Below are 18,628 nucleotides of genomic sequence, written 5' to 3'. Positions count from 1 at the left end.
GCACTTGGCCTTTCTATTTAACCTGGATATCTGAAATATTTTCAGAATTCACCAGTTTAAACTGATGAAATCGTACTGAGAACAGAAGAATCTCTTAGATGCATAAAGATTTCATTTACATTATTAAAAAATTTTTAGTTGCTAGTTTTAATCTTTCCCATGGCCTCAATATAACTGAAATTTTTAAAAAAGCTTTGCAAATCTATACATTTTAATCATATCACTGAAGTAATAAACAAAAGCAGATTTTTTAGTGGAATATTTGGACTTGAATTTATACAATTACAGATGACTGGATAATCTAAATCTCTAGAATAAATTGAATCTTACCTTGTACCGTATTCATTTTTGGCAGATAATCTAAACTTACAGCCCATTGCTGGTGACAGTTTAGTAATTTTAAATTGCTTCTGAGAGCCCACATAACAGTGACAAAATTCTCCATTTCCTTTTCCCTGAGAGAAAAGGCTGATTAAATATCATGTACATAATTATGAAATGAGAAACCCCCATCAATTCCTATTTGATAAGCTATAATGAGTATGCACTTTAAGTTGACGGTTACATGGTCAACATAAAAAGGAAGTTATAACACGCATCTTTTATACGATACTGCTTATTGAAATGTAGAACTGGAGAGAATAAGTGTATTAGTACAGCCTTTTAATTGTTGTATCTTGTTTTAACTGAGACTTAAAACAAAAGTCTCAAATCCTGCGGAAGCCTTTGTAAAGTATGAGGGGGCAGGGGCATGGAAAACTGTGCTTCCATCTCTATTCTTTATGCTCTCCTCAGAAATAATTTTCATGGGCTATCACTTTATTTAAGAGATAGAAGAAACACATTCTGGGGTGGAGTTTCCAGGGAAATATGAAGTAAAGCATTTATTTAAAGAAGAAACAGACAACTCACAGGGAGACACAGGAAAGACTTCCCACAGAGAAATACAATGTCTTTCTGTTCTTCCTATGCCTTTTCACTTTCTTCCCCAAATGAACAGGGATACCTTGAGCACTGAAGTTCTGACTATATTTTGGCCACTCTCAAAGGTTGCCACGGCATATGAATTGTTATGGCACTGATATAAACATGATTTTTGTTGTTGTCTTGAGACATATCTGACAGTGCTCAGGAGCTACACCTGGCTCTGCTCAGAAATCACTCCTAGAGTACTCAGGGGACCATATGGAATGCCAGGGATCGAATCTGGGTTGGCTATTTGCAAGGCAAGTGTCCTACCCTCTCCCTGGTCCACTGGACGTGATTTTTTACATTAAGGTGTTATAATGATAGTGTAATGAACTACAGCTTGCTGAGAGGTCATGTCACTTAAGACTCATCAACAGCTGCTCTCCTTCATAGAAAGAAAGGGAGAGATCTTGCAGACTGCCATAAAATTCTGGTAGAGTTTTCTCATTACCATAAATTAAGATGAGTGCCTTGTTTGGAGTCTCTCTATATTGGGCAGTCTGTAGCCCTTCTCTCTCTGTTATCAAGTTCTCATGACCTTGCCTATACTATTCCTATCTACCTACCTAACACTGCGAAGAATATTTCTTCAGCAACATAATTACCCAGCTGACAGCATTGACACTGATTTAGTTGGGAAAAGATACATATGAAGTTACCAATGTGTTTTAACTAAAGACATCACAAATTCAGTTATGTACCACACAAAATCATACATTATAATATTAAAGAGGAAAAAATGTGGGCTGGAGAGATCTCTAACAGGCTAGAATCCGTGCTTTGCATACTGGGGGCCTGGGTTTGAATTTTGGCACTGCACTGTCCCCAGAGCACCATCAGGAGAGACCCCCTTCCCAAGCAATAAGTTGAGAGTAACTCCTGAGTACTATCAGGTATGCATACAAAACTAAAGACAGTGGAAAAGACTTAACTGTTAAAAATAAGTTTAACTAGTTATTTGACTGATGATGTACATAGTAACCATTTAAAATGATTTAATTTACTTACTTCATCCCATTCTAAAATAAAGCTTTGAATTTTAGAACCATTGTCACTAGGAGCCTGAAAGAGATACCAAAATACAGAATTAGTACTTTCATAAATGATATTGTGATAAAAAAATCTACTGTGTTGCAGATGTTGCTGTAAACTAGTCCTGAAAATATATGTCCAAATCTCACTACTGTGTGCAGATATTCTTTGTCCTAAAAAAATAATACCCTGAGAATACAAAAAATAAGTATTTTGTATATTCCATAATCCCTTTAAACGCAAAGTAGGAAAATAAAGGATGCTAAAGTTTTTCTGAATACTGAATAATCTTGTTTTTAAATTTATTGAGGTATCATGATTTTTTCCCCCTTTTTTGGTCACACTCAATGATGCTCAGGGGTTTTCCTGGCGCTCTGCACTCAGGAATCATTCCTGGCAGTGCTCAAGGGACCATATGGGATGTCAGGGAATTGAACCCAGGTTGGCTGCGTGCAAGGCAAATGCCCTCCCTGCTGGAATATTGCTCCAGCCTGAGGTATCATGAGTTATAGTACCATTAGTATTAATGTTTTAGGCATATAATGTCTAGCAAGAACTACACTAACTTTTATAAACCCTTTATGATCATCACTTCTTTTAAAACTCACCCTGCATCTGAACGTATTATGGAAGAATATGAAAGAATAAAAGAACTAGGGTTCTGTGAAGAATTTCAAGATGACATACTGTCTGAATCTCTGCTTCTATATTCAAGGTTCCAATCATCTAAACTAACTCATCAATTTTCTGTAGTGGATATTTCACTATCTCTTTATATTCTATTTTAGTATCCAATCATTCAATTTAGTGTCATTCAAGAACTAGGCCCTGAAAAATTGGGTGTAGTGTCCATAACAAGCAAACAGAAAAAAAAAAAGTCTAGTTGTTATGTATCTTATGTATCTTTTAGGATAATTCAAAATAGACAAGCTTAAGATTCACTACCTGTAACTTCTGTGCAAATCACATGTCTAATAAAGATCACTAATTATGAATTAATATAATTCTAAATCAACATTTTCTGAAATATTTACAACAGCGCACGGCACATCCTAGGAAGCTACCTATGACGTATTTGATATGCCAAACACAATAACAGTTAAGTCTCATAATGTTACTGGGCCCTCTCGAGCAAATGGATGAACAACGAGAAGGCAGTGACAGTGACAATGATTTACATCAGCAAGAAAGATGAGTGTCACTTAATATAATAAATTTAATATATGTGAAGAGAAATGGCAAATTAACTTTAAGTTCTTATCTTCAGAGACAATTATAATCTTTACACCATGGGAGAAAAAGAGGAAATAAATGTCCAGTTAAAAATATTTCAGGGATGATGTTCACGAACCACCTTTGGTACTGCTGCCATGTAAGCTTGTCTACTGGCATTGCTCCAGAGACTCAAATAAATCTCAAAAAAAGATCAACAAACCAAAACAATTTCTCTTGACACCATCTATGGCTGAAACATCCAGGGTACCCCAGAGGGGGGGCAGGTGAGTCCAGTGCCTGCCCAAACAGAGCCCCTGGCAGCCGCTTGCTTCCACACTCCAAAATCACTGTTATACCTCTGGCCCGACTCCAATGTCTCAGGACTGAGCCTCACCCAGAAATAAACTGCTAAAAATAGAGGTTTGTGGGTATTGTGACTGAAACCACCAGGCTTTTCTCAGAGTTGGGATGGGATGCCTCCCCCACATGTCCCAGTACTTTTGGAAGCCCTGACAGTCACGTCCTTGCTCTGAAGCCACCAACCAGTTAAAAATTTAATTCCGGCTGTATGTGCCACCATCTTAAAATTTCTGCAGTGAGCAGACATCTCAATGACACATGACATCTCAATCTCTACAACATTGATAAAACAGTAGCAGCACAATAGATTGGATGGGATGTAACTTAGAAGACAATCAACTTGGATTAACAAAACAGAGGAGGCTTAATCTGTGACAACATTTTAGTAATCTCACATACAAGAACTTAATATCTCCATGGTGAGATGCAACAACTTAATTTTCTTCTAAGGAAACATTTTTTGATCATTCTGTTAGCAAAATTGTTAATAACAAGCAATATAAAATAAACAAAGAGAACCTGCATGGGGGTGGGCTTAAGGGGTGGGAGGGACAATTGGAGACAATGATGGAGGGAAAGTGTAATGGTGGTGGGATTGGTGCTGGAGTATTGAATCCCTGTAACAGATCATCAGGAAGTTCGTAAAGCAGTGTCAGATACCTGTAGGGGGAAAATTTACTTATGTAGGCCCTACCTATTTCACGTAAGTTACAAAATATATTATAGCTTCCTTTAGAAGGAATTTATTTTTTTTATTTAATCATTTTTTTTATTAGTGAAACACCATGAGGTACATTTATAGACTTATAAATTTTTGTGCTTGGGTTTCAGTTATACAATGATCAAGTACCCATCCCTCCACCAGTGCCCATCCTCCCCCACCACGGGTCCTAGCATCCCTCCCACCCCCCATCCCCCCCCCCCCCGCCCCCGTCCCACCCTGCCGCTGTGGCAGGGCATTCCCCCTTGTTCTCTCTCTCTTCTTTTGGGTACTGTGTTTTGCAAGAGAGGCACTGAGTGGCAATCATGTTTGGTCTATAGACTACTTTTAGCATGTCTCTCCCACCCTGGGAGGGTCTTCACAACACCCTTTATTTGGTGCTCTCTTCTCTAAGAAGGAATTTATTAATGACAGGTGTGACATGATTATTACCATGAGATACAAATGTAAAATAAAATTTAATGTCGTATACTTGAGACTTCAGAGTTTAAAAGTTATAGAATAGCATTTTAGTATATTAAAGTATTTCAATTTTTTATTTACATAGGTCAAAATAATATAGAAATCACAAATTGGCTTACTGATTTATTTTCTGATCATTCTATTTGCCATTTCTTAAAGTTTTGTTGAAATAAGCAATAGAGAGTCAATTTATTATGTACTTAAGGAGGCTGGTTGGGATTGGGAGGGAAACTGGATATTGGTGGAGGGAAGGTCATACTGGTGGTGCTGCAACACGAACTGCTTCAAACAACGAGGTAATGAATAACCTTTGCAAATCACACTGTTTTTCTTTACATAAAAATGAATAAAGAAAATATTTCAGGGACTATTCTTACCTTCCACTGCAAAGTGAGTGAATTTTTGGTCCGATTGGCTATCCTTGGTGGGTTAGGTATATCAGGCTCACAGCTCAAGGTAGTAAAGCTTTCAGCTTCTGAAGGAGTTCCCTTTATAGAATTGTTTTCTGCCTGGACCCTAAGGCCATAAAATAATTTGTTTCATCTACAGAATCACTGTAACCTGTTGTCAACAGCATCGCCTTTAAAGCTAGCTAAGTACCTGCAAAGCTAGCTAAGTACTTAATAAGTGCTCCTTAAATACCCTGTCCAAAACCCAGAAAGTAAACAACAGTCCTTAAAATTAAAAAGAAAAATAGGACAGAACAACCTGTAGCTTTTATTTCTTACTGACTGCAATTCAGAGAAAGAAATACATTTAAAGTCAAAACTATGTGATACATATTTATATATGACACATATTTATATATACATACTGAGAAAATACCGTTTAAGCAATGTAACATACCGACAATTTCTCTATTTTAATTATAGTAAAAAATAGTAACAGGGAAACAAATAGTTAATAACACTGACTATATTTGCAGTTCTATAAAATGAAACAAAATTTTTTGATTACATACAAAAGATTTTAGGTCTGGAGATATGGCTCAGTGGAAAAGTACACCATATGTAGGAGCCCGGGATATGCATTCCCAGCACTGAAAAACTTAAGAAAATAATTGGGGATCCGAGATAGTTCAACTGGTTAAAATATATGTCTTGCATGTGAAGACCTGACTTTGTTCCCAGCACTGCTGGATGTAGCTTTGGGGGCCCTTAGCTCTGCTGGGGTGGCTCTGTGTATGCCACCACCAGAGCATCAGTGAACCTGCAGCTGAGCCCAAAGTTTCCTGGCCCACACAGCCAGGCTGAGCACCACCCGGAGTGGCCCATAGTGAATGGTAAAAAAAAATTACTTATGGTAAATATTATTTAGATTTACTGTGGTGATTATTTTATGATATACATAAATATGAGCCACGTTGTACAGAATAAGCGAATTTAATTTTATGGAAATTATAAATAAAAACTATCAAAGTAAGACCATAAACCACAAATTACTTTTATGATGGCTACCCGAAGTTTCAAAAATACTGATGGGTCAGGATAATAATTTTGGTTCATGTATAGGAAGTATAATTTACGATTTATCTGTTTAACAGGAATAATCCCAACAATAAATGCTCTCTTTAAAAATGAAGACTAACAATATTGAGACCAGATGGGGAGGAACACTATAGTCTACTGAACTTTGATAAATGTAGCAGAACATAGAATAAAATAGTGTCTAAATGATCCCTAATAAAATATTGTGAAATTGTAAGAGATTTAATATCCAAACTCTTTTTTTAAAGTAAATAAAGTCAAATGTCTAAGTTTATAAACCAAATTATTTGTGATGTTATTTTGAATAAATGTCCAAAGGCTGGAGCAATAGCACAGCGGGTAAGGCTTTTGCCTTGCATGTGGCTGACATGGCTGACCCGAGTTCTATTCCTCCGCCCCTCTCGGAGAGCCCGGCAAGCTACCAAGAGAGTCTCGCCCGCAGGCAGAGCCTGGCAAGCTACCTGTGACATATTCAATATGCCAAACACAGTCACAACAAATCTCACAATGGAGACGTTACTGGGCTGCTCGAGCAAATCGATGAACAACGGGAGGACAGTGCTACAGTATGCATTATCTATTTATTCATTATGATTCCTAGGTCCTACCAATCAGATTATTAATCCACTGAGATAACCTTTGGAAATATTTAAATCACAGAATTTTAAGGAAACAACTGAAAACAGAAACACTGTATTTCTATGTCATATGTAAAAGACCTCCTTACTTTGCATGATAATCTGTAGCAGGCTTGAGATCATTTAAAGTGACACTTGTTTCTTCTCCTCTGGGGGGAAAAGAGAAATATATTACTGTCGATAAATATACAGATTTCCAGAAGATACAAATTATTTATCCCATGCTTTGGGATACTTTGTGAAGTTAAACTACCTCTTACTTTACCAACTATAACCATATAAGACGTACAGAATTTTTGCAATTTGTAAGTATGCTAAACTTAATTGGAAAGAGACTTTGCTTTTATTTATTTTGCTTTTTGGGTCACACCCAGCAATGCACAGGGGTCATTCCTGGCTCTATACTCAGGAATTACCCCTGGGGGTGCTCAGGGGACCCTATGGGATGCTGGGAATCGAACCCAGGTTGGTTGAGTGCAAGGCAAACGCCCTACCCACTGTGCTATCGCTCCAGCCCCTGGAAAGGGACTTTATTTTATTTTTTGCTTTTTGGGTCACACCCAGCGATACTCAGGGGTTACTCCTGGCTCATGCACTCAGGAATTACTCCTGGCAGTGCTCAGGGGACCATATGGGATGCTGGGAATTGAACCTGGGTCAGCCATGTTGGCTGCGAGCAAGGCAAATGCCCTACCCACTGTGCTATCGCTCCAGTCCCTATGTGCTACCCGCTGTGCTATCGCTCCAGCTATGGCGGCTGGAGCGATAGCACAGAGGGTAGGGTGTTTGCCTTGCACGCAGCCAACATGGCCGACCCAAGTTCGATTCCTCCGCCCCTCTTGGAGAGCCCGGCAAGCTACCGAGAGTATCTCGCCCACACGGCAGAGCCTGGCAAGCCACCCGTGATGTATTCGATATGCCAAACACAGTAACAAGTCTCAAAATGGAGACATTACTGGGCCCTTTCGAGTAAATCGATGAACAACGAGAGGGCCTTTACATTTTTAACCTTACTTAATTATGCACCTGCAAAGCACTGTACGACAAAAAGTTGTGTTAAATTATTTAAATCACACTATTTCAAAACGATTAAGGAAGGTATTTAATGACTTGACGAAAGGGAATTATTTTCACTTCATTTTGCACAGCTGAAATATTACACAACATACACAACTACCAAATGTTTATAAGCAGTGTGCCAGTATTGTCTTTTATTAGACTAGAACATGGAATTTAAAAAATATATAGCTTAATGAGTAGATAAGAAAAAGGCGAACCAAAAAGCACACAACTAATTATATTTCAAGGAAATAGCACGATCTTCTTAAAATAGTTTGATATCAGATTTATATTGGTATCCACAAACTACTCTATTTTTTGCTTGTTATTTTGTTTTTCGGGTCCTAGTGCTCAGGGCTTACTCATGGCTCTTTGATCATTTCTGGTGGTGCTCAGGGATCAGATGTAGTGCCAGGGACTGAATCCAGAAAGGTAACGCACTACCATCTCTCTGGTCCCAGACTAGTCTATTTTTCAATCTTTATTATTATTTTTTAACGTTTATTCTCTCTTCACTCTGTATAGCACCTTGTACATGCCTATCTTCCAGTCAACCTATTTTCAAATTAAAACCATTGAGTATTATAAGAAAGAAAGCATTTCTCATTGATGCAAGTACACTTTAATGAAATGGGCAATTGTGTAGCATCCTTAAAGAGATTTAATTTAATTGCTGTAGGGTAACGGAAACAACTAATGTCCCTCTGTGCATTCTGGTCAAACTACAAGTAGAAATTTTTCTTCTTAAGCAAGCAGTCATGTCTAATTACAAACAGCCATTCCCACAAAAATGATGGGCCTTTATGTTTTTTTTTTTTGCTTTTTGGGTCACACCCGGCGATGCACGGGGGTTATTCCTGGCTCATGCACTCAGGAATTACTCCTGGCGGTGCTCGGGGGACCATATGGGATGCTGGGAATCGAACCCGGGTCGGCTGCGTGCAAGGCAAACACCCTACACGCTGTGCTATCGCTCCAGCCCCAGATGGGCCTTTATGTTAATAGGACTTTACCCCACTTACTTAGGTATATTTGTCTCCTTTAAGAAAAATGAACTAACAGGGGCCTTAGCGATAGTACAGTGGGTAGGGTGTTTGCGCCTTGAGGCTGACCCTAGTTGGATCTCCAGCATTCCATATGATGCCTTGACCATTGCCAAGGGCAATTCTTGAGTGCAGAGCCAGGAGTAACCCCTGAGCAATGCTGTGCTCTAGCTACTCCCCACAAAAGAATCATGAGTAACATATATCTCAACAGATAAGATGATCAGACCTTTTTATAACACATAGTAAGAGATGATGGTCACTGGGACAATTTCACTTTTCTTTTTACCCTGTGTTAGCTATGTTTTGAAAGAAGATGTAGAATGCATTTGGTGTTCTGTGATACAATCAAATGACTAACCACTCCCTTTATAATCTGCCTAGTGCTAAATTTTAAGAAATCATGAAGCTTACTTTTTATTTTTCATGAGAACAAGCAACTCCTATGAATACAGAAAACTATTCTGCAACTATCAGTAATGAAAGTCAATTTTAGTCAATAACATTGTGGCTTCTTAAGTGGTAATTCTGAAGCAAGGAAAAAGAGAATGCTGTTAGGTTTTAAAAATGATTAAAATGAGCAGTTCAGGAGTTCCGCTGAAAAAATTCTGTGTATCTGGTTCTGAGTTCAACGTAATATCTATTTTTGTCTCAAGAATGTCTGAGTTGTGAAACATCTATTAGTAAGAGTCTACCAAAACTCTAACAAAGGTGAATATGGGCTGGAAGCACAGTGGGTAGGACGTTGCCTTGCATGTGCTAACCTGGCTTCAACCCTTGGCACCTCATACTGTCCCCCTCGTGAAGGCCTGTAGCGGATGTTGATGTGACGTGATTTCTGCCCAGTGATTTAAATGTTAAAGTGAAGAAATTCAATGAAGTGTGGGTAAAGGGCGGGAGTAACTATGACTATCTTAAGGTAGCCAAATGCCTCGTCATCTAATTAGTGAAGCGCATGAATGGATGAAAGAGATTCCCACAGTCCCTACTTATTATCCAGCGAAACTCTGCCAAGAGAACAGGGTTGGCACAATCGGTGGGGAAAGAAGATCCTGTTGAACTTGACTGTAGTCTGGGGCGGTAAAGAGACATGAGAGGTGTAGAGTAAGTGGTAGGCCCCCCCAGCATGCCTCAGTTTCCCCTTGAGGGGGCGGGGCAGGGTGCACTGGCCTTTCACCGAAAGAACTAACTGGGCTACTTTAAAATAAGACAAGTCCCATTTGGTCCCGAGTCCTTCCAGGAGTGATCCTTGAGAGAGCCAGGAGTAAGCCCTGAGTACCATGGGGTTCGCTCCAAAATAAAATAAAATAAAATAAAAAACCCACAGAACTCAAAACAAAACAGCTGAAAGTAGCCAAAGAAAGTGTTTCCACGGAAGGGAAAGTCTAACAGGTGGCATGAGATCTATCTATATAAAAAGTGTCATGATTATTCAATTTATAGATCCAAAGTGGGAAAAAGCAGTTACTACTGAGGTTCTTTACAATAATTAACTTACATAACAGGAGGAAATAAAACACAATGAATACCTACATATAAACACTTTTATATTTCCCATCTTTTCCAGTACTTGATATCAGAATTTCATAGCCATAGAACTCTGGTGCATTCGTTTCTTCTGCTTCCCCATTCATGAGGCTGGAAGGAGGCGACCACGTCAGGACTACTGTCCTTGCCTGAATATCTGAGGCCTGCAAGAACAAAGATTTAAAAGCTCTTTGCCAAAACTATTATGCACACAACAAACAAAAAATATCAAGTGTGTTTCAAGATCAAATAAAATATATTTAGATGTATCTGCTAAATGGCTTACAACTAGAAGCCTATTATTAGATGAGATATAGTTTCCTATGAAAAGATGCAAGTTTAAAGACCATTCTGTACATTTAAAACTATTAGTATACAGTTCAAAGACTGGGGGAATAAAACCTCACATGATTTAAAAAGGTTGATTGAAGTTAGGAAGTGTCCTACAGTAAGAAAAAGACAAAGAAAAAAAATGAAAGGAGATAAACTATCGAAAACATAAATGGATAAAGTATCCAATTATGTGAAACTGCATTTGTAATTAAATGGAACTTTAAAAAAATACTACTTCCCATTCAAGGGACAAGGAGAATTGAAAAGTCATTATCTGTTTGTTCAGTATTGAGAGAAATGATCACTTTCTCCTGTGGTGCCAGGACTGAACCGAGGCTGTCTATGCATAAGCACTGGCTGGCTGCTCTCTTAAGCTCTAGATCTGGATGCATATGGAGTTAGGGGCAGTTTCTAGACAGAGATTCTTGAACCCTTTACGATCTTTTAAAATATATTTTCTGATTCAAGAAGTCTACTTCTAGAAATTTTTTTTGTGACACTATAATATAAACTTTCATCAGCGCATGAATATATTCACTGTGATATTATTAATAGTGGAGAGAAGTTGGAATATTTGTATAGCCTTACATTACTATGTAGGTGTTGAAAAAAGTCTTATAAATAAATGCATAATAATCTCAGTTAAGACTTTTAAAAATGCATACAAATACCAGAAAATATACTGCACAAGTATATTAAATTTTGGGGGATTTTTGTGCATGCGTGTTGGGATACATAAAGACTTTTAAGAGAAAAAAGGTTTTAATAATATTAATTTTATCTCTTGGATTACTGAAATAGTTTATGAGCATGTATTGCTTTTATAATGAAAGTCTAAGAAAGAGGAAAAGCATTTAGGGATTGAACAAAAGACTGGCAGAGATACCTTAAGGTTTGTGTACAAAGCTTGCTTTAAAATTATCTATATTTAATGATCATCTCTTAGTTATTTCTAAATATGAATCATAACAGAGTAAATCATATATGTGTTTTAACTAACTGCTATGCTATCTCTCTAACCCCTCAAAGGGACCTCAGTTTCAGAAAATTCTATGTTTTTTGATTGCTAGTAAAGAATGCTTTAAGGCTCTAATGCATTCAAAAAAGTTCAATTTGTATGAGCACTTCACTTGATGTCATTATTTTGTCACATATTATTTTTCTATTAGAATAATGGGTTTTATGTAGGTAATTTGAAAAACAGAGAATTTTATGTAGCCAGTTTTGCTATGTTTTTTTTTTTTTCTCTTCTGATATCTTCAATTGCACTTAAGGCTTCTGAACTTATTTGGCTTATTTTTCTCTTCCGAAAAAATTACTTGGAAATCCACTCCCTAACCTCATCTATGCATCACCCAAATAAACCATTTTTAAGTAAACAAACAGAAAATCCTACCCACTTGCACCAGGAGTTATTACTGTGACCCTTAGCTATTAGAGCTGGGGCAACTTTATACACTTTAAGAGTAATATTACCTCTCTTGATTTCATTAATTCCTTTTGCATTGGATTAAATATGTTTTGTATAAAAACCATGAAAGTGGGTTTTGAAAAAAACTGATAGTCATATCCACATCATTAGATCTTTCCCCTACTCCAATGCTTTGCAATGCCATTTATTATACTAAATCTTTGCTTAAAAATTAAATTTGTTTAAAATCTGCTTCACTGATCAACATCTCTCTCCTTACATCTGACCTGCAGTGATCCTCTGACCTCACTTTCCTTATGAATGTTTAAGTTGTATGTAAGACTTAAAATAAAACCACCCCAATATCCTATATAACATTAACTAAGATGACAAAAAATAAAAAATACAAAAGATACTTACCACTGGTTTGGCAATGTTGGACAGAAGTGCTTCAAAAGCTTTAGTTTCTTCGTCTTTTTCTTAAAAAACACACACACACAAAGTTTTTTTCAATATTATATAAATGAACTTAAATGTAGTCATTCCTTTCTCCTTACAATGTATTTTCAAAAATCAGAGGGATATTTTACATTTTTATTGTCTAGTTTTTATTGTGTTTGTGTACAGCAATTTGTGGCTCTCCAAAATTCTTTGGCTAGATTCTATTGCCATTTAATTAGGATTTTTATGCTACATATCTAAGTCAGTAATAATTTTTTTCTTGTTGAAAGCACATTTTACTTAGTTGTAATTCACTGGAAAAATTTCATTTGCCAATTCATACCTCAATTGCTGTTTTGTTTTGCTTTTGGGCCACATCTGGCAGTGCTCAGAGATTGCTCCAAGCAGAGCTCAAGGAAACCATGTGCCATATTGGAGACTGAATTAGGTTGGTCACATGCACAGCAAGTGTCTTCATCCCTTTATTATCTCTCTGGCTCAATTTCATATCTCTTAATAATTAATAAAATATTTGCTTCTTGACATACCTTAATTGTGGATCCAACATAGGAATACAATTAGTTTGACTAATTTTAGCTACTACAGATGTATCTGAATTTTTACATCTGAAATAGTACAACTGAAAATGAATGAATAGTAGGTTTCAAGAATAGGATCAACACTTTTGTAAATGTACATTTGTTGCTGGGAAATGGAAAATTTAAAGAGAAGAAAGTGATGTTCATATGACAGAAGTCAGGTTAGGAAAGATTCCAAGAGAAAACAAGGCAATTTTAAAAAACAGAAACTTGAAAAAAGGAATGGAAAACATTCTCCTAAAACTACACAGTACACAGATTGGTAAATGACATAAAACTGGTTGTTATCAGCGGTCCAGACACAAACAGGGGAAATACAGGTAGCATATCCTTATTAGAGGTCCACAAAAAAGGGAACACGGTTTTATTTCATCTGCATTTTCCATCAAATTTCTCTTACCTAGTAAAATTTATGAGACTAGGAAAATGGGTTAACCCAAACTGTGAAAAGAAGTACCCTAGTATCGATTTAGATTCTGAAGTCTTTTCTCACACAGCTAATGTTAGGCTATTAATTCCGATTCTATTTAGAGCATGAAGATGAGAATGTATTTTAATAGGTTAAATGATAAGGAATCATGACATCATTACTTGTTCAGTTACCTTCAGTTTCTGCATCAATTTGTGCGCCGCCTCGTCCTTTCCCAGACTTGCTTTTTGCTGACCCCGTGCCTATGCCACTTTGTCCTTTCGTCAGTCCATTATGTTCACTGATGGGAGAAGGGCTCTTCTGGGGCGACGACGGTGGACTGTTCATTTTGTCTTTCTGGGTTCCTTGGCGATCCTTTAATTTTTTCTGCAAACGTTCATATGTCTTACTAGATCTTTCATCTCTAAAGTTAGATCTTCCATGTGTTGAGTGAGCATCTAGGAAGAAACAGAAATATTTAAAAGCGGTCACTTAACTTGTATTTAGGGTGTAAGAAAAGATAAAAAAAATAATTTTGTAAAAACAAAAACTTTTTTTGGTGTCTCTCCCAACTATAGAACCAAGTTTTGTGACCTCCTGCACTGTTTCTTCAGACCCTGAAAGGTGTTTGTTTTCTTATTTTTGAAGCACACTTATGTGATGCTAAACATCTTATAACGTACAGTGTCTCTGAATGTATATCTTATAAAATACAATGTCTTTCAAAACAAAGACATTATCCATACCCAAGTATCAAGTACTGAGATTTAGAAAACCTGGTCTAGGGAAACAGATTTAGGATTCTGCTCTAAATGCAATGGGAAATCATAAAAATAGTAAAAGCAAAGTTTATTATTTGACTTTAAAAAGGTTACTCTAGCAAAGTATGCACATTTGGGGGGTAAGAATGGCAGAAAAACTAAGGAGAAGGCAGTTAAAATATGCCTAAGGATCAGAAATATTTTTGACAGAAATCTTGGTAGAATATTTTTGATAAGAAATTTGGTATTCTGGTAGAAAATAAAAATATGAGTCAGTATACAGACGGTATTTAAAGACGCAGCAAAGAATTTAAGATGACTGTATGTGTAGTTATCTTTTCTTTTTTTTTTAAAAAAAATTTAATCTTGAATGGAAGGCCAGCCACAGGCTCTAGGTGAAAAGGAAGCTCAGATAGAGAAGAGAGTACCAAATGAAGGGTGTTGTGAGGGCCCTCCCAGGGTGGGAGAAGCATGCTAAAAGTAGTCGATAGACCAAACATGATTGCCACTCAAAGCCTCTCTTGCAAAACACAGTACCCAAAAGAAGAGAGAGAGAACAAGGGGGAATACCCTGCCACACAGGCAGGATGGGACGGGGGGGGGGGGAGATCAGGGTTGGGGGAGGGGGATGCTGGGACCCGTGGGGATGGATGACGGGCACTGGTGGAGGGATGGGCACTTGATCATTGTATAACTGAAACCCAAGCACAAAATTTGTAAGCCTATAACTGTACCTCATGGTTTTTCACTAATAAAAAAAGAAAAAAAAAAAAGAAAAGATGAAGTCATGAACTTAAAAAAAAAAAATTTAATCTTATAAACCATATGGCTTACAATCGCTAAACGGAAGGGTTTCACGCATAAATTCCAGTGTCACACCATCCATCCACCACAGTGTCCACCAATCCACTACTGTCCCAGTGTCCCTCCACAAATCCACTATTTCCCAATGTATTTCCAGCCCCTTCCTCCCTTCTTCGTGATAAACTTTGCAGACAGGTTCTCAGATTCTGCTGCTTTTGGGTATTTGTTTTCCCCTACTGTGTTTCTTTATATCCCGAATAAGAGATCATTCTGTGTCTTTTTAACAAGTTATTAACTCTCAGAGGGCAGAATTATGCTTTACTCTGCTTTTTTTTCATCTCTCACAGTATCTGGCAACTCTGGTTAGTGACAACACAGATTTAAAATTTAATAACGACATTTACTCCATAAATGCACATAACTACTACTCCAGGCTGAAAATTTTTTTCAGCGTCTACAGAACAGAGGAAAAGATCGGTCACTTGAGTATGACTCAACTAAATATTACTGTACAATTTAAGTTCCGCTATCTTGTTTGTCTTACAGGGTATATACCAGGATGAAACACAATACAGTAGCACTTCTGTGATATTAAGTGCTATGATACTATATAGTATGACAGTATCTAGTAGGGTAATTGAAGCAAAACCAACTGGGTTGAATGAAGAGATTCCGATGTCTTACCTACATCTCCATATACTTGTGAAGACTGGTACTGTGGCAGATATTGTGTAGCCATGTCTCCAGCTCCAGTTACCGGTGAATACATGTGGCGTGGTGGAGGGGGCATCATGGTTGGGACAGAAATAAAACCAGGCAGAGGAGGATGTGGAGACCTATGAATGACGGTGTGGCCACCAGGATGAAACTCTGGTGCCTGTGGAACCACAACGACTCTCCGAACACCATTATCTTCAATAACCTGCAAAACAAACACTGTCAAGTTACTTCCATGGGAGTTAAGCAAATTTTCTGAAACATGTCAGAGTAAGATTTTTTATACCATTGGAAGTTAATTTTACAGAACCTCCACAAGAAGATTTTATTATTAAATACATGTGAATTAGCATTGAACAAAATGAAGTAATTGTCATACAATGCAATATAAATCTTAAGAGACTAAATAAAAAAAAGAACAATGATTTGCAAAAAAAAAAAGGGAGACTGAAGTGAATTTCTTGTTTAAGTACAATAGGATTAGAAAAAAATTTCCTTTTCCATATTATGATGGTAAGGGGAACATAAGTAGTATAAGAATATAAGCAATGAAACAGAAATTAGGTGGGGAATGGAAACCTGGAACCAGACTCCAAGGAAATCAACCACACACAGAATGTAGATAAAAAAAATTCTATAACCACAGGAGCGCAATTTTAACAGTTCATCTCAAGGGAGGTAAATACCTAATATATTAAAATCCCAGTTAAGCAAAATATACAGAGCTTTGAATCTTAGAAATTAACATTTAATTTTTCGGGTTTCTTTTTTTCTTTTTGGGTCACACCTGGTGATGCACAGGGGTTACACCTGACTCTGCACTAAAGAATTATCCCTGGTGGTGCTCAGGGGATGAATATGGGATGCTGAGAATTGAACCAGGGTCAGCTGCGTGCAAGGCAAATGCTCTACCCACCGTGCTATCGCTCCAGCCCCAGAAATTAACATTTTAAAGTAGAGATCATGTACTAGAAAAAGTGTTTTTAGTGCTTTTCTTTTCTTTCTTTTTTTTTAAAGACAGATTTATTCCCTTTAAACCTCAATGGAGCAGCAAGAATATAGTGTTCTAGAAAGCACGATTTTATTTTAAATTATAAACCTGTCTGCTAAAACAGAGCCTTTGGACTTACATAATTAATATCAAGGGTTAGTAATTCCTTTTCTAAGTAAGCAGAAAATGGGTAAAATGTAAACTGCTGACTCTAAAGAAAATTGTAATGTTTTTAGAAAGGCCAGATTTTGCTTAGAACATCAAATTCTGTAAATAAATATAGACATATAGGTATATCAGAACACACACTTACTTGGTACAGGTAAGTCAAAAGAAGAAATAAATGACTATTTTTTTAGAAACAATATTAATATAGCTATTGTTCAATAATCTAAAAGACTAACTTTTGAGATTATGAGATGATTAGTCTCATATGGGACAAGAATGCCAAATGAATTCACTGATTTTTACATGCTAACTCTTAGAACTACAATGTTTTGCTTCCAGAAAAGCAAATACCTCACATCCCATCTTTTCTTTTATTTAACTCAATTCTGAAATCCAGTCTCAGACAAATGTTTATGTCTCGCAGAAACTAAACTGTATCTGGGACCCTAAGCTGAATAGACTCTAAAACTATAGAATTTCAGCTTCTTATCTTCAAGAAGGGACTTTAGAAATTTTGTATGGGTTTTCTTTTTAGGGAGGAGGAGGGCTGGAAAGTTTGTATCACCCTGGGTGGTGCTAGGGGGACTAGTATTGGCTCTGTGCTCAGAGGTTACTCCTGGTATGTACTAAGAGGACCATATGCAGTGTCAGGGCTCAAACCAAAGTTTCATGCAAGGCAACTAATGGATTTTGAGTTAGCAAAACCACAATGTCTGACCTCAGTATACTACTTTTATCTTTATTAAATCTGACTAAAAGTATCTTAATCCCAAATCTCTGGGAGTAGTATATTCATAATCTTCAACCCTGCATTCAATCTGGTTCTGTCTCTCGCTATGCTATGTAAGCTATACACCAAATTCTGAACCCTCAACTCCAGTTATGTTGGTGGAATAGCATCATCTTCACACCGACCTATTTCTGCACTGTTCATGCCATCTTTTCTCTTCATTTTCTTTCCCCTTACGAAAAAACATGCGAACCCTATGTCTACTTATAGAGCTATCTTGAATTTTACTCCCTCTCCTCATTACAAACTGCTTGTCTTTAGGATGACCAAAGAAACCGATCATTTAGAAAAGAGAAAAGGTGTTAGAATGAAGTTTTTGTGTGGAGCAGATAAATATAATGTTTGCACGGAGCAAGGTGAAAAAACTATGAATAGCAAGTAGAATGGTATTTAAAAATAATGTTTTTTGTTTGGGGACAAAACCCAGTGAAGCTCAGGCATCACTCCTTGGGAATCCATATCTAACCAGGATCAGTGCATGCAAGGCAAGTGCCTTAACATCTGGACTAACCCCTGTCCTGCCTCTCTAGCTTGATTAAAAAAATATTCCTTATGATTTATAATCCGTAACCTGATTATTTATCTATATGCCTGGGGTCACACAATTTTTGACAAAAGAGCTGGGTATATGAAGTGGTATAAAGATAGCCTCTTCAGAAATGGTGCTTGGAAAACTGAATCATCACATGTA

General features: G+C 37.1%; 1 protein-coding gene across 2 annotated transcripts in view; it reads right to left on the bottom strand.

Moving 5' to 3' along the window:
* The window catches only part of FNDC3A (fibronectin type III domain containing 3A), a 129,302-nt gene that overhangs the window by 36,302 nt on the left and 74,372 nt on the right, over window positions 1-18,628 (bottom strand). For both annotated transcript variants that reach the window (XM_056132756.1, XM_056132757.1), the window contains 8 exons: window positions 15,956-16,193; window positions 13,901-14,164; window positions 12,678-12,736; window positions 10,520-10,677; window positions 6,974-7,033; window positions 5,137-5,275; window positions 1,978-2,031; window positions 331-455 (listed from right to left, as the gene is read on the bottom strand). In XM_056132756.1, coding sequence (XP_055988731.1) covers window positions 331-455; window positions 1,978-2,031; window positions 5,137-5,275; window positions 6,974-7,033; window positions 10,520-10,677; window positions 12,678-12,736; window positions 13,901-14,164; window positions 15,956-16,193 — 1,097 coding nt within the window. The remainder of the gene's footprint in view (window positions 1-330; window positions 456-1,977; window positions 2,032-5,136; window positions 5,276-6,973; window positions 7,034-10,519; window positions 10,678-12,677; window positions 12,737-13,900; window positions 14,165-15,955; window positions 16,194-18,628) is intronic.

This window comes from Sorex fumeus, unplaced genomic scaffold (assembly GCF_029834395.1).
Source record: "Sorex fumeus unplaced genomic scaffold, SorFum_2.1 ptg000095l, whole genome shotgun sequence".
NCBI classification, from domain to species: Eukaryota; Metazoa; Chordata; class Mammalia; order Eulipotyphla; family Soricidae; genus Sorex; species Sorex fumeus.
This window is presented reverse-complemented; position numbering and strand designations above follow the sequence as displayed.